Source organism: Sinocyclocheilus grahami, unplaced genomic scaffold, assembly GCF_001515645.1.
Source record: "Sinocyclocheilus grahami isolate Dianchi unplaced genomic scaffold, SAMN03320097.WGS_v1.1 scaffold486.1, whole genome shotgun sequence".
In the NCBI taxonomy this organism is placed as follows: domain Eukaryota; kingdom Metazoa; phylum Chordata; class Actinopteri; order Cypriniformes; family Cyprinidae; genus Sinocyclocheilus; species Sinocyclocheilus grahami.
In genome coordinates, this window is record NW_015505665.1 from 627,589 (window position 1) to 644,858 (window position 17,270).

Below are 17,270 nucleotides of genomic sequence, written 5' to 3' on the forward strand. Positions count from 1 at the left end.
TAAATTTTAAACCCCCCCCCCCCCAATGGTCATTGTCCTACTCTGAAAGTCTGAATATGGAAAAATGAAGCAGTGACGCACGTGTGCATGTATGTAAAGAGATTTACATCAAAACATGAGAAAAAAACAACAACCTCAAACTTTTAAATGGTAGTGCATTTATGTATAAATGTATATGTGTGTGTGTGTGTGTTCAGATCAGTCTGATTTCCAATATTTGCAGAATGAACAAGCTGTTTTTGCAGCTTTAGTTACAACAAACAATATTTTTTCATTAAGAAGTTTTCAGTTATAAAAGTTACAGTATGTTTTCCTGACACAATGAACTCTTTTATTCCAACCGATCAAGGACAATTTGATTTCTCATGATTACAGTAAGTAATGGATAAGTAATATCATACCTTGAGCATCTAATTACATCCTAGAATGGATGAACACAGGGAAAGACTAAATCCACTTAAAATTCTCTATATTTAGGCATTTCTAAAATTAAATCTATTGCCGCTATAAAGGCATAATGTGAAGCAGTACAGAGAGAAAGACGAAAGCTATCTAGCTGTTTTGAAGAGTATAGCTGTTACTCAAAGAAACATTATTCTTAATGATAAACTCTAGGGAAAAAATTGAATGCTTGTGTCTTTATTTACTACCCTTTCAATAGTTTTTCAGATTCTGGTACATGACTGTAAAGCGTGTCATCTCATATTCTGTCTCCATGGCTGTTAACAAGACAGACAGACAAGTCATTCATATGACCTAATGGAGCATCACATACATGCACACAATGACACTCTGTCAAGCTAAATAAAGGGGTGCTTATACCATGGCCAACTTTCCATTTGAAACATGCTGGTTATGTCTTTATGTCTTGTTTTATTTCCAGAGAGATAGAAGGACACCTATCACGCGCACACACACACATATATTGAAAGGGATGTGATTCTTTTTTTGGACAGAGTAAGCTGTGAACACACTTGCGTGCATACACACACACACACACGCACACACGCACACACACACACACACACACACACACACACACACACACACACACGCACACACACACATCAGTTATCAGCTTTTGTCTGTAGGGGTTCTTATCATGCAGCTGCATTACAGGAAGGGGCAGAGGGTTTTGAGGAACAATGCACAGGCACCTGACCTCTCTGGCATGACCTTGTGTTTCCACACCCTTCAGACCCTGTGGGAGGGGACACTGCCATCTACACCCACATACAGAAATAGATCGCTCATTTTCCACTGACAGTATGAGGGACAGCCACAGAGGACAACCTTGTTTCCTTATCTTAAGCTCTGATGTCATGTGTTGTGTTGATTTAACATTAGTTTCACCTAATGCTCCCCCCAACCCCCCAATTAAATTACATTCATTTTTACTTGTAAATGGGTGACACTGCAGTGGGTTAGTTCCTTCTAAAACTATTTTAAATATTTTTTTTGTAATTGTTTTAATTATTATCCATGTAGCTTCATTATGCATTTTTATTATTAATTACCTCATATTAACTGAGAGATTACATCCAATATTTGTACGTTAAAAATTTATTTGTCACACTGCAGTAATGTTTATTAAAAATAAACTTTAACACTTGACAATAAGATTCAATTTGTTAATATTAGTTAACTGCATCATTAACATGAACTAACAATAAAACAATCTAAAACATATCGTGTTAATTTATTGTTAATTTGAACATTCACTAATACATTATTCAAATCAAAATTATTTTAATTTTATTTATCTATTTAATGGATTTCATCTAGCATAAACTAATAATGAAACGTTATACTTTTATATAATATTAACAAAGACAAATACATACTCTAACAAATATATTACTTAAATGTTAATTAATGCATTAATTAACCTTAACTAATGGGACTTCATTATAAAGTGTTACCAAATAAACTAATGAATGAAATCACATCATAAAACATAGTGAAAAAAATCTTTAGGGGACTTAAAATACACACTTTCTCTTATACATTCATTAATTTAAATCTAAAATCGTTCATATAAATTCATATAAATTTTAACCTACAATCACAGCCCTTTCTATAAATGTGAATAAGTGTATATGCGCACTATTCTGTGTAAAATGGAAGCACTGGACTAGTCATTCAAATCCGCTTCACTAGCTCTAAACATCCTTTAGAGTCTTTATAAATAAATAAATAATAACAGCTTTTATCAGCTGGATCAAATGTTTAGTGGCACCCCCAGGTCTGGCGGTGGAGGGGGACGCAGTGCAAGGGCAGCGGTTCACTAGAGGCCTCCACACAAGCTGTTGAATGAATAGAGTCTTGCTTACTCACCCTGCCTCTCCACGCCTATTCTTCTCCATTTGCTTTGCCAGCGCAATAAGCCAAGTGCTAAATTTAGCAACAGAGCATGCTATTTTTAGACCACTACCATTTTTTCGAGACATTTATTAGGGGAAGGATACTAAAAAAAACTCATGAACACACACACACACAGACCCACATCACACACACAAATGGAGGGAGGAAGGGGGAGAGGGAGGGGGCTCCTAATTTGGACACATCTGAAATGCACTCATTTTTAAAGTGTTGCTGTAGACGCTTTGCAGCTGTTTCCAATCAGAGGGAAGTGTAGAGAAAACACAAGCGATTTAGACCGAGCAAAGGAGAGAACGAGAAAGTGAGGCAGAACAAATGTTCTCGGTTCTCCTCGCTGACATCCAGCAGCCATGTGGTAGAAGTTCAACAAGTTGTTCTAAGGCTGTGGGGTCAAAATGCTCTGGACTGGTGCTGCTCCTCACTGAATGAGTGATGAGATCTGCTTTGAAGGCTGGGGAGATGTCTCACACACATGTCAAATTTGAGTTATTTTTCAACATGTCAAGGATGTGTCGAAATGTACATTTGGTTTGTTATGATATGAAGACTTCTGAAATCTCACAGTCTGCAAGAAGCCAAATCATTCTGTGATATTTATATATATTTAAATCTTTATTCATTTATTAATATGTGCACATATTCACTACCATTCAAATGTGTGGGGTCATTAAGGTTTTTTTTAGTGTTTCTGAAAGTAGTCTCCTATGCTCACCATAAAGGCTGCATTTATTTAACCAAAAATACAGTAAAAACAGTGATAGTGTGAAATACTGTTTTAATTTATAATAACTGTTTTATGTTTTTATATGTTTTAAAATGTAATTTATTCCTGTGATGGTAAGGTTGAATTTTCAGCAGCCATTACTCCAGTCTTCAGTGTCACATGATTCTTCAAAAAGCATTCTAATATTCTGTTTTGCTGCTCAAGAAACATTTCTTATTATCAATGTCGAAAACAATTGCGCTACTTAATATTTTCAAATGATTTTCAGGATTTGCAGGAAATTTCAGGACAACCTGAAGAATAAAAAAGTTCAAAAGAACAGCATTTATTTGCATGTATTTCATAAAATTATAAATGTCACTTTTGATCAATTTAATGCGCCCTTTGTCCACATTAAATGTGGCACTGTTAATCTCCTCTCCTCCTCAGTTGACTTGCCTGTCACGGGGTTTATTTACTTAACTAGACAAAGCCTCTTCTGAGTTTAATGACAAATTCTGGCAAAAATATTGAGCTTGAACAACGCTCGATTCAATTACCATAAATTTATTGACTCTTCGCGTGAGCCATTAATAGTATGTGTGTATGTGTGTGTGTGGTGGTAGATTATGGTGATACACAAATATTTCCCTCTATCAGATGTATGTTTGTTTGTAAGAGGACACAGTTATGTCAGTGTGTTATGTCATAGCGGGTCTTTGTAAGTTAAATAAATGGTCATTGAGTCTTGGCGCTGAGAGAAAATCGCTGTAGGCTAATGTTCTCTCTGATCTCTAATTACTCAAACTAGTAAGAAAGAAAGTATTTTCAAAAGACAACTGAGGGAATATTTTACTGGAGCAGCCTACTAATGTGCAAAGTCCTTATGAGGAAAATATCTTGTAATTAACTCTTTACTGCCACTTTGAAGAGAAATGAAAATGAAATTCAGTTAACTAGTGTACCTTGTCCACATTAAGCATTTTCCAAGAGGTTTAATGAACCTGTGTTGATCTTATTTTTTTTTCCTTTCTCCTTCTACTTTAAACAGATGCAAGTTGAAAGAAGGCTGACGCCTGCAACCCTTCTCACACGTCTCAGCACACGGCAACACATATGAGGGTGAAACATCGTGAGGGAGCTTTGCGGAATCTCATTAACCAAGCAGGTAGTCATTAACAGTGTGACCTTTGGAAATAATCACCAGCCTCCCTCCCTGTCGCTCTCTCTCTCAGTTTGCCTCCAGATGCTTGCGGCTAAATGCGCTCCTTTCTATTGACGATTTTTTCAGAAGTTGTGGCGGTGAGAGAAGAGAGAAGATTAAAAGGTGGCTGTTCAGATAAAGCTATCTATTATGCGATGGGTTTGGCAAACTCTCTCTCAAATGTTTGTGTCCTGTTGACACGATCGATCCATGTGATGATGGGAGTGTTGACATGAGTAAAGCATGCAGTCACAACGTACTTCTTTTCTTTCACAGCCATGCTAATCTCTCTCGGTTTTGCCTCATTTTTAATAACTGTGCTGCAAAAAAACAAAAAACAAAAACACACACACACACAACAACAACAAAAATTAGAATAGTGCTTACTAATTAATCATTTAGCTGTCGTTTTTAACCAAAGTGATATTAAACTAATTTACTGCTTTTATATAGTAATAAAAAATGTTTATTACTTAAATATATAAAATCAGAGCTCTCTCTCTCGCTCTCTATCTAGATACTATCATATTTTATACAATTCCTTAATTTACTGAATTTATATTTGATATAATAAAATGTTTAAAATTATATACATTTCTATTATATTTTATAAAAAAAAAATATATGAATTTTTTACAGCATTCATTCATTTTATATAATAGTATAATAAATAAATAAAAATAAATAAAATGAATGTATATAATTGCATGATGTTTATTTTATATAATTTATAATGTTTTATAGTATGTTTAATTTTTATATTTTATTATTCATTAATTTACTGATTTAATGTAATATAAAATGTAATAAAATAAAATAATAATGAAACAGAGACTTTGGTGAGTATCAATACAACTGATCCCTCAACTGTTGTTAAAAAAAAAAAAACCCTCAGCTGAGCTCTAACGCTCTACACATGCTAGGAACAGTGCATTATAGGAAGTCTATGGCTGTTTAAGTTTTTAATCTCCTGCCAAATAAACGCTGCATTGCAACTGTGCCAATAAGAGAGCATTTTGACAACCAAATCATGTTGTTGTGTTTTTGTTGTTTTTTCCCCCCTGCTAATCTAAAACTAGATAATTTTACCTTACACAAGCACTTGTAATTTGTTCTTTCTTCGTGACTTAAAGTGTAATTATCTGGACCTTCCCACCTTTTGTCTAGCCCCAGATGTTAAGACGTAGGCGACTTTTAATGAGTTTTTGTGTATAAGCTAAACGCGCTAGGAAAGGTGCTTCGATTGAGGTATGAAGAGCATGTAATATCTGAAAAATATGTTCTGTGTATGTGACTTAGCTTGCACAACAATGAACACATTTGTTAATTTGTCTGAACCTGTTTTTTTATTTATAAAGGTCCCAGTTAACTATGAATCTATCACCATTTTGTCTTGTACTTAAATAAAATCAAAGCGAAAATATCATTTTGACAAACATTGTTTTAATCTATCTACAACTGAGAAAGTTTTCATCTCTCGCAAATAATTTTTCATGTATCTTTTCTCATGTTTATATATTTTATTACGCAAATGCCAAACTGAGAAAAGCACAACCGTGTACATTTCAGTTGAATGAAAAAATGTTCTGACCTACGAAAGCAGAGATAAAAATGGATGAAAACGGAAGCCATAAGCAGAAAGAAAGAACCAGGGAGAGTAGAGTAGGGTAGAAGAGCCTCTAGCCTCTCATAAACAGAGCTAAAGAGGCTGGGCAAGCCTCTCACTGCCTCTCTCCCAACAACGCTAATTATCAACCAAAGACATGCTAATTACATGGAGCTTTATTGCTAATGTAGCGGGCTGCTCTTCAAGACACCCACATGCTGCGCCCGGCTCCCCTGCCTCTCCTTATCCTCCCACTGCACCCCACATGCACTCCAGGCAAAGATTGCTCGGATTTATGTGTTTTATATGAGTGTGTATGTGTGTGTGTTTTCAGCCCATTTAAACAATGCTAAATCTTTGTATGTACAGCACATGTTTGAGACGGTCCATAGCCGATACGTGTTTGTCTAACATGTCTCGCACACACTCCACAGCTCAAAGCTGAACTATGGCACTGATACCCCTATGCCGAGTTCCCCCTCCGGCCCACCCCAAGGCCTCGTCCCCATCCTGCCATCACAACAGGAAGTCTGCTTTGTTCCTCTTTACCTCCTACCGCCCACATCCCCTGGCCGTGATGTAACCTAGCAGCAGAAAAACGGGGCCCTGCAGGAGCTCAGCACTTCAGCGTCGACAAATCCAGTTAGGGCAGCATTTTAGCCACCTTCAAATCGATTTCTCCAACACGAAATCTGGCAAATTGGAAAGAAACTCCACTAAAGCTGTTGCTTGGTGATAGAAGCAGTTTGACTCGCTATGCTCTATTTTATTTCCACTTCGATGTTTGCGTGTGCTGATTTTCCCAGTGTGCTTCACGTGGCAGAGCAAACCATGATGTTTAGGACTTGAAAGTATGTTATACAAGTAACGTTTTCATATGTTGCACCATATACATCAAGCGTAGAGTTAGTTCTGGCAGGTCACGTTAGTCAAGCTCGCATCAGCTGACTCTCAGCTGATCCCCATCTACCTATAGGATACGACACCTATCTAAGAATTCATATATAAGGTCCCTCAGTATGATCAGCAGTTTTCGCATTGCTCAATAGCTAATTACCCTCCTCCATCCCCAACTCCTCCTCTGTCAGTCGGGATTCAGCCTTCTGATTCTCCTTTGAATCAGACTAATTCTAAAATGTTTACATACAATTATTGAACTTTAACAATATCTGAAATACATTTATGTTGGTTCTGTTCTGTTTACCCTGGGGGGTTATTGCTGCTCTCCCTGCTCTCATCCATGCTAGGCTGCATGGATGCGCAAGGAGTTCTTGCCCAGAACAGAACCATACCGCCAATCCAAACTGTATGCTAATTGTCAATCATCTTTGACGATAGTGGTCCTGACAGAACGTCATATTTCCACAAAACATTTAGGAATTTATAGCTTTCATGGAGTTACATAACTTTTAATTTATTTTTTAAATGATAATTTATATAATATATGTGACCCTGGATCACAAAACCAGTCATAAGTAGCACGGGTATATTTCTAGCAATAGCCAAAAATACATTGTATGGGTCAGAATTATAGATTTTTCTTTTATGCCAAAAATCATTAGGATATTAAGTAAAGATGGCCGACATGGCATCAACAGTATGGTGAGGGGCGTAACATTTCCGTCTCACGCTTGAGGTATTCGGCCAATCACAACGCATTGGATAGCTGGCCAATCACAGCACCCCTTTCTTTTCCAGACCTATGAGCTTTGTAAAAATCGACGCGTTTCAAAAAGGCGGGGCATAGAGGAGAAACAATAATGTACAGTATGTGAAAAATAATGTGCTTTTTAAACTTTAAACCGCATAAACACATTTCATTACACCAAATACACAAAATAATGTTCTTTTTAGCAGCATCATATGACCCCTTTAAGTGGAACGCACAGCTGCTCATGCTTGGAGTGCATTTTTGTAATTGTGCCTTGATGCACTGCAGGAATAATAAGCACTTTCTATCTGCCCTTTAAATCTGCCTCAAGGTTTGAGCTTGTAGAAGAGGCAAAAATGACAGATGATCACTGAATTTACGAAAACCCATTTCCTAGCACATAAAAATAAATATAAAACACATATATAAATTAGTGATGTCAAACGATTAATCGCAATTAAAAATAAAAGTTTTTGTTTACATAATATATGTCTGTATTGTGTATATTTATTATGTATATATAAATACACACACATGCATGTATATATTTAAGAAAAATATGTTACGTTTATATATTAAATATTTTTTATATATGATATGATTTATATGAATATAAATATATACATGTAAATACATGTAAATATTTTCTAAATATATGCTGTATGTGTGTGTCATTATATATACATAATAAATATACACAGTACACATATATTATGTAAACAAAAACTTTTATTTTGGATGTGATTAATCACGATTAATCGTTTGACAGCACTAATATAAATTATAAATGCCACACTGGCTTTATGAGATATATGTATATGGAATATACTTACTGAATACGTAAATAAATAAAACTAAATTATCAAGCTGCAGAGTTATCAAGCAAATTGAGGCAAATGTACACACAGCGGAAATGAAGATGGACCACAGAGTAGGCAGGAATGTGACTTGTGACAATATGTCAGAATAAAAAAAGGAAGTAGACAGAAAAAACATGTTTTGTCTGTCTGACTCTAAGAGCAAAGGAGTTGGATTGCACTTAAATTGCGATCAACCCACTTCACAAACTCACCCATAGATCTTGGGATATTAACTTTGTTTGTAGATGTGGACCTGCTCGTATGTTGTTGTGCATGGCAAGAGGACACAGTCTTAGAGCCCTTAAAGGGTTAGTTCACCCAAAAATGAAAATTAGGCTGCGTTTTACTCACCCCCGAGGCATCCTAGGTGTATATGACTTTCTTCTTTCAGACGAATCCAGTCAGAGTTATATAAAAAATTGTCTTTGATCTTTCAAGCTCTATCATTGCAATCAGCGGGTGTTGCATTGCTTCAGTCCAAAATAAGTTAAATAAAAATCGCCCATCCATAAAAAAAGTGTCTCACACGGCTCCGGCGGTGAACAAAGGCCTTCTGTAGTGAATCGATGCGTTTTTGTAAGAAAAATATCCATATTCAAAACGTAATAATCACTTTAATGTAGCTTGCGCCAACAGTTGTACACAGAAGCAGTTCCGGGAGCATGACGTATGAGGTCAGCATTGCGCATGCGCCGGTGAGTCTCGTGAAAACCAACGTTTGTGTACAGGATCAAAGTTTCCTTACTTTAGCAAAGGAAAACAAGTCTCCTCTTGGCTTATATCGAAATCCTCTGACATTCTTCTTTACAAATCCTTGTTTTGTACTTCTAATTCTTGACCGTTGTTTTGTTTTGATCTCTCCGCTGCGTTTCCACGTGCGTCACTTCTGAGCGGCGCATGTGCAAAATCAACCTCATACGTCATTCCCCCGGAACTGCTTTTGTTTACAACAGTGAGTGCAAGCTAGATTCAAGTGAATATTATGTTTTGAATATGGATATGTTTCTTACAAAAATGCATCGATTCACTACAGAAGGCCTTTGTTCACCCTCCGGAGCTGTGTGAGACACTTTTTTTATGGATGGGCGATTTTTATTTAAGTTCTTTTGAACTGAAGCAATGCAACACCTGCTGAGTGGCATTAAACAGCTTGAAATATCAAAGACAATTTTTTATATAACTCTGACTGGATTTATCTGAAAGGAGAAAGTCATATACACCCAGGATGCCTCGGCGGTGAGTAAAACACAGCCTAATTTTCATTTTTGGGTGAACTAACTCTTTAAGTCCTTCAGAGGACCACCTTGTCAACCCACATACAGTGGGTACGGAAAGTATTCAGACCCCCTTAAATTTTGCTTTTTAAGCTGTGTTGTGACATCTCAGAAAAGTAGATTACGTAACCAGCTCACTCTGTAATGCGCATTTGGATGTTTGCCTCAAGACAACTACAATAGTTTAGCATGGCCAGGCCCTCAGGTTTATGGCAGGAACCCATGGACAACATGTCTCTAAGGCCTGAGAGACTTTAGGAGCATTAAGCTGATTGAGAAAATGCAGACAAAAAAGTATCTGGCATTCAAAAAGAACAGGGTGAAATGAAATATAGCCTGATACTGGATATCAGTTAGTGTACTTATTTATAATTATAATTAGAGGGGTGCTGCATGATCTATGGTCCATTAGACTCCAAAAACTGTTTGTAATTTGGGTTTGTGTCTGTAGAGTCTCCACAGACAAATAAGAAAATTAGAGTGCAATGGCACTATGCACAAGGAAACCTAGTCAAAATCACATGTTAATGATACATTAAGTCTATCGAAATATGCAATTCCTATGCAACACTTTTTATTAGTTTAATTTCAAACAGCCACTAAATTACATAATGTTTATCAGGTCAATAATTAATGTTCATTCAATTTGTCAGACATGTCATAAAAATAGAAGAAAAAAAACAAAAAGAAAAAAAGAATAATAATTATATATAATATATAATAAAATATAATATAATATAATAATAATAAATAAAAGAAAGAAAAAAAGAAAACACTATTGTTAAAACATTTGGGGTCAGTAATATTTGTTTTTTATACATTTTTTTTATTTTAAATAAAGTAATACTTTTAATCATTTCAGATATCTGGAAAAAATGTCATTAAGCAGCACAACTGTTTGTAACTGATAATAGCAAGAAATGTTTCTTGAGCACCAAATCAGCATATCAGAATAATTTCTGAAGGATCATGTGAAACTGAAGACTGGAGTAATGATGCTGAACATTCAGCTTTGCCATCACAGGAATAAATTAAATTTTTAAATATATTAATATAGAAAATGGTTACTTTAAATTGCATTAAATTCATAATATTACTCTTATTTTTGATCAAATAAATGCAGCCTTGGTGAGCATAAGAGACTTCTTTCAAAAACATTTTTCAAAATCAACTGACTGACCCCAAACATTTGAACAGAAGTGTATTAAAAAATAAAATAAAAAATGATCTTAATAATAACGACCTGCTGACAGTTTGAGAATGTCAGGTAAGTGTGTGTAGATCTGAGAATCTCACCTCCACAATGTCGGAGTTGGTCCTGCTCTCATGTGGCTCATTGTACTCAGTGTATTTGAGCAACACTTTGTCCATATCTGTGCTGGCATACTGGAACAGCTTGTTGGTACTGTTGAAGATGATGAGGGCAATCTCACAGTCACACAACACGCTCAGCTCATAGGCTTTCTTCATCAGGCCAAACTTTCTCTTTGTAAACGTCACCTAGAGAGAGATACAGAAGAGGGAAAAAGAGTTAGACAAGTCACAGGCTGTACTGACGGCGTTGCAAAAAGCATTGGCTGGTGGCATAAAAAACGAGATGGATGACTCTGTGTGTGTTTGCTCAGCGCGTTGATGCTCTTAAATATTCCTGACTCCCGAGTTGTCCTAAATACAGTGTTTCTTCGGAAAAATCAATGTTACTTTTCTTTCCTTCTGTCTGCTTTCCTTTATTTTCCTTTGTGCTCTTCCAAATTATCTGGAAAAACAGACAATAGCGTAATAGCTCTTTCCTCTCATAAATCATCTGAAGCTCTCTTAAAAATTCTGTTCTTTAACCAAAAGTATTATGCTTATTTCATTTTTGCTTTTATTCTTGCATTCATAAGTAGAAAATAGTTTTAATAATCGAAATATAACCTATGTGCTTCAAAATCATGCACTAACCTTTCATAATAATAATAATAATACAGTATTATTAATACAGAATAATAATGAAGAATAATATAGTAACACTAACTTTGTCTGGCCCCTCTAATACAAAAGATCAACTGTATAATTAGGATTGTATTCCATGATAAAGGTTAACCATATACACCTTAAGCAAACTGAGAGAAAAAAGAAAGATTGTCTGTATTGCACGGGAGGCAAATTCTCCTCGTGTACATTAGTGTGCAAATGCACTTTTCAGCAGATGCACAGACATACAAACACATGCACACACTCACTCACGCACAAATATTATCGCTGCCACAGAGTGTCTGAGAGGCTGTTAATGACTTCTCAGTGCATGTTCTAATCTAAATTAGAAGCATTACAAAAAAAAAGAAGAAGAAGCATCTCTCTCTGACCTCAGAGGTTTCATGTCTCCTAAGCACTTAAATGCAGTGCTGGAGAAACCACACACACACACACACACACACACACACACACACACACACACACACACACACACACACACACACACACACACACACAAACACACAAACACAGAGACCAGCTCATGACAAAGGAGGAACCTTGAGGCCAAACCACTAAACTCTTCATCTCTTTTAAATGTAGCCAAAATGTCCCCATGCACCTGTTATTGTGATACATGTTCACAGCAATCTATATCTCTTTATTTATTGCATAATGAAAGTGCATTATATTACAAAATATAACATTATTCTCTTGATAATCAGCAAGATAATTAGCACGTATTAGCATAAGGTATTACATTCTTGATGCTGCTAATTTGTTTCTCACGTTGTCATGGTGAAACTATTTAGCTGGTATGTTAAATGAAAAAAAAAAATAAAAATTAAGAATGCGTCCTAGTTACATAAGAGAGTAGATGAAGTTTTTGTTTCAAAAACTTGAGTTTTAATTTAAAACTATGGGTACAGTCTAAATTAAACTTGTGTAGCCTTATGAAAAATAGGAACATTTTATAGTGTACATTGTCAGGTAATCTAAACATAGTTCTCTCAAAAATTTTAATTCATATATTCATCCTCATGTCGTTCCAAACTTATTTGATTTTCTTTCACCTGCAGAGCACTAAAAAGTTGTTTCAAGAACATTTTTGTCCATATAATGAAAGTCAGTTGGGTCCTAAATAGAGCCCGACCGATATGGGTTTTTTGGGGCTGATACCGATATTAGAGAGCAAAAAAAGGCCGATATCGATATATCGGCCGATATTCTTTGTGTATATTATAGTACAGTACCAGTCAAAAGTTTGGACACTTTCCCATTCGTGTGTCCACACATTTGACTGGTACTATATATAGAACACAGTATATACATAAACAGAATATATATACATAAACACATTTTTTGCAATGATCACTCAAATGTGGTGAGAAAATCACTTATAATGACGTGACAGAGATACGTAATGGAGGCAGGGCATTTAACAACTTAACAATAAACTTTATTATCCAAAATGAGTCTGATATCAGTGCACTGAACAGTAAAGTTGAAGTTTATTCAACTTTAATTCAATTCAATTCCATTCAACTTTATTTCGTTGAAGTTTATTTCACTTCGGAACATTCATTCACGGATTTGCGCTACTGTCTTCACACACAGACAAAACTTACTAGAGAAGCGTGAAGTGTGACATAATATACCTCTGTAAATAAATGCAATATAAATTCACGTCTCGCGCACTTTAATGCCCTTTGAATGTAACGTGTATGTTCCCTTGGAACTGGAATCATGGCGGAATTTCATGTGAATTCCACTTCGCAGGCACTTACGGTCGAATAAGACAACGCTACACACACACAGAGACCAGCTCATGATATAGAAGGAACCTTGAGGCCAAACCACTAAACTCTTCATCTCTTTTAAATGTAGCCAAAATGTCCCCATGCACCTGTTATTGTGATACATGTTCACAGCAATCTATATCTCTTTATTTATTGCATAATGAAAGTGCATTATATTACAAAATATAACATTATTCTCTTGATAATCAGCAAGATAATTAGCACGTATTAGCATAAGGTATTACATTCTTGATGCTGCTAATTTGTTTCTCACGTTGTCATGGTGAAACTATTTAGCTGGTATGTTAAATGAAAAAAAAAAATAAAAATTAAGAATGCGTCCTAGTTACATAAGAGAGTAGATGAAGTTTTTGTTTCAAAAACTTGAGTTTTAATTTAAAACTATGGGTACAGTCTAAATTAAACTTGTGTAGCCTTATGAAAAATAGGAACATTTTATAGTGTACATTGTCAGGTAATCTAAACATAGTTCTCTCAAAAATTTTAATTCATATATTCATCCTCATGTCGTTCCAAACTTATTTGATTTTCTTTCACCTGCAGAGCACTAAAAAGTTGTTTCAAGAACATTTTTGTCCATATAATGAAAGTCAGTTGGGTCCTAAATAGAGCCCGACCGATATGGGTTTTTTGGGGCTGATACCGATATTAGAGAGCAAAAAAAGGCCGATATCGATATATCGGCCGATATTCTTTGTGTATATTATAGTACAGTACCAGTCAAAAGTTTGGACACTTTCCCATTCGTGTGTCCACACATTTGACTGGTACTATATATAGAACACAGTATATACATAAACAGAATATATATACATAAACACATTTTTTGCAATGATCACTCAAATGTGGTGAGAAAATCACTTATAATGACGTGACAGAGATACGTAATGGAGGCAGGGCATTTAACAACTTAACAATAAACTTTATTATCCAAAATGAGTCTGATATCAGTGCACTGAACAGTAAAGTTGAAGTTTATTCAACTTTAATTCAATTCAATTCCATTCAACTTTATTTCGTTGAAGTTTATTTCACTTCGGAACATTCATTCACGGATTTGCGCTACTGTCTTCACACACAGACGAAACTTACTAGAGAAGTGTGAGCCCCCCAGGATCGCTTGATCGGTCGGCGCCGGACCGCGAATTTAACCACCCCTAACTCCCGAACCCCGGGGGCTATCGACGAGGCAGTGGTCTCATTCGAAAGCGGGCCTCTAGACGTACACTTGATTTGCGTTCGAGAGGGTTCTTCGAGCTGAAGGGATACCCCGAATTTGGTGCAGATACGCTGCGCCGTTACGGAGATATGGCCGTTCAAAGTTTCAATGGTTTTCCATAGACTTAAGCTTTAAAGCGTTTCATCCAGGTTGCCAGAAGCAAACAATGGAGCGCGCTCTGCTGGACAAACTAAGTAATTACACCATTTCAAGCATTTTATCTGCGTTATATGTTCTGTAAAATAAATTTTCATATCGGTGGCATATTCACCGATACCGATATATCGGCGACAGGCTCATAATATCGGCAAAACGATATATCGGTCGGGCTCTAGTCCTAAATAAATTGTTTTTAAACAAAATAATGTCCAGTCACCACTTTTTATAGTTTGTGTACTTGAACTGGAGTAAGAGGCATCATGCCCATTCAAAGTATTTTTGAGCCAAGTAGATTTTGAATGCAGCTTCCAAAAGACAAAAAATAGCCGAATAATATTTTCTGTATTTGATACAATCACACCAGCATGATTAAATCGTTCAGCACCTCATATCATCAGCTGCTAAATTCAAATCTAAGTTCGCTGGCTGGCACTGAGCCAGAGACAAACGCGTCAACGCGTTTTTACAGCACTGCACATTATAACCAATCACACGCAATGCTGTTGAGCTTATAAATTCAACCTCTTTCTGGCGAATTCTCTCGTCAGAAACAACAAACTGCAGATGTGTGTATGAATCTGTAAGTAAGATATTCATTTCACAGTGTAAACAGCTTCAGTGATTTTAATGGGAGTTTTTGAGAGTGCTTGAACTCTAGACTGTCAGTGAAAATGTTCTTTGATAATGTAAATGTTCTTTGCTCTCTTTCAGTACAATGAAAGTGTTATGATAAGTAGCCTAACTTACCATGTTTTTATTCACATTAACTTTCAATGCTAAATTCACATTAAATATAAAGTCAGTCGTATTAAAAATATGTTATGGCATGACACCCATATCTGTTACTTAAGCAAACAGATAGGATTTTATGTATAGTTAATAGACTAGCCTACATTATTAGGCTACTTTGACCATCGCCCACTATAGATCAAGTAACATAATCTATAAAGGTGAGAATCGAGATATTCCATGATATAGTTATTGCGTTTGGGCATGTTTCGAATGAAAAGGGGGAAAAAACATGAGTGCTATTGTGGCTGCTGTGTGTCACATGATGACACATACACATACACACACACTCGTGCCCCCTCAAAAATAATTAGTGCATGTGTCCTGTCTGCCCTGTATCTTAAGCAGCAGTTTTACCACAAATACAGATAAGTGATACCACCACAACCAGTGGCACCTGCAGGCTGTACACACTATGCATGCCATGAGCGCTCAGACTGACCTGAGATTTTACCGGCAAACATTTCAGAAGTTATTATAGGCCTGTGTGTCCCGTATTTCTGTCGACAAAACCAGCCATGCCATTAATTATGAATTTATCAGTCTTTTGCATGCCAATGTCAATTTCTGCATATTTTACGCCAAATAGAAGCAGAAAATCGTGCTATACACACTTTCATGCGATCGGGTTAGCCGATTAATTGTAAAGGCTATTTTTATTACTACAAAAATTTAATTATAATTATCTGATTACTCTATTAATCGTCAGAATATCTGACAGATTACTCGATTACCCCCCCACCCACTCGTGCCCCCTCAAAAATAATGAGTGCATGACGCCCCTGACTGGAGTTCACCAATTTTATTTGACAGTTGATCTCTTATCCTTCAGAGATTTCGGTTACAAAAGTTATAGTAGTGATTCTCATCCTGCTGGTCATCCTCTATCATCATATTTCTAATAATTTATGAGAGAAGTTATGATGCATTGATTATGTATAATTTTGACAAGATCATTTTGACAAGTTGAACAGGCACTTAAATAACAGAAGTAATGTTTTGACAGCTCCCTTATCTGCAAGATAAAGCCACAATGTGAGTTTCGAGCTTCCTGAGAAAGCCTCTATAGTGTGGCTTTGCAGTTCTGAGAGGTTTCTTCTTGAGGCTTCTGGAGATTTGGCAAGTGTGACAAGATGCAAAAAGAATAAGCCAAAAATCTGTCATTTGATATATTTGACCTCCAGTATGACAGCAGGTTGAGAAAAGAAAACGCTGAACAGTGTGTTTGATGAACAGACTATGAATTTGGGATTATTTGAATAGCAAATAATAAAGTCAGTCATTAATTCGCACATCCAAAATAAACGTAGCAATCTGAAGCAGTTCTCAGAAAGAGGAAGTAGTATGACACATACTTAGATATGGAGATATAAAGACTTAAAATAATCACTGTGGTCAAGCTAACAACTGTGGCCAGTGACTTCAACACCCACAGTCAAACACTAACACCACATACTAAAGATACTTCACAAGTCCTTCAAATTCTTCAAATTAATTAATTAATTACTGTTATCTTTTACTCGCCTTCATGTCATCACCATCATCTCACTTACTTTCTTCTATGAAAGATATTTCTGATATTTTGACAATAGAAGTCAAAATTGTCAGGTAAAACTTTTTAGTTAACAAGATTCTTCAAAATATCTT

The 17,270-nt window shown here is 35.9% G+C and overlaps 1 protein-coding gene across 1 annotated transcript in view; it reads right to left on the reverse strand.

The window, feature by feature from the left end:
- The window catches only part of LOC107553916 (myocyte-specific enhancer factor 2C-like), a 73,723-nt gene that overhangs the window by 28,183 nt on the left and 28,270 nt on the right, over positions 1-17,270 (reverse strand). Inside the window, exon 3 of the mRNA XM_016236263.1 lies at positions 10,977-11,180. Coding sequence (XP_016091749.1) covers positions 10,977-11,180 — 204 coding nt within the window. The remainder of the gene's footprint in view (positions 1-10,976; positions 11,181-17,270) is intronic.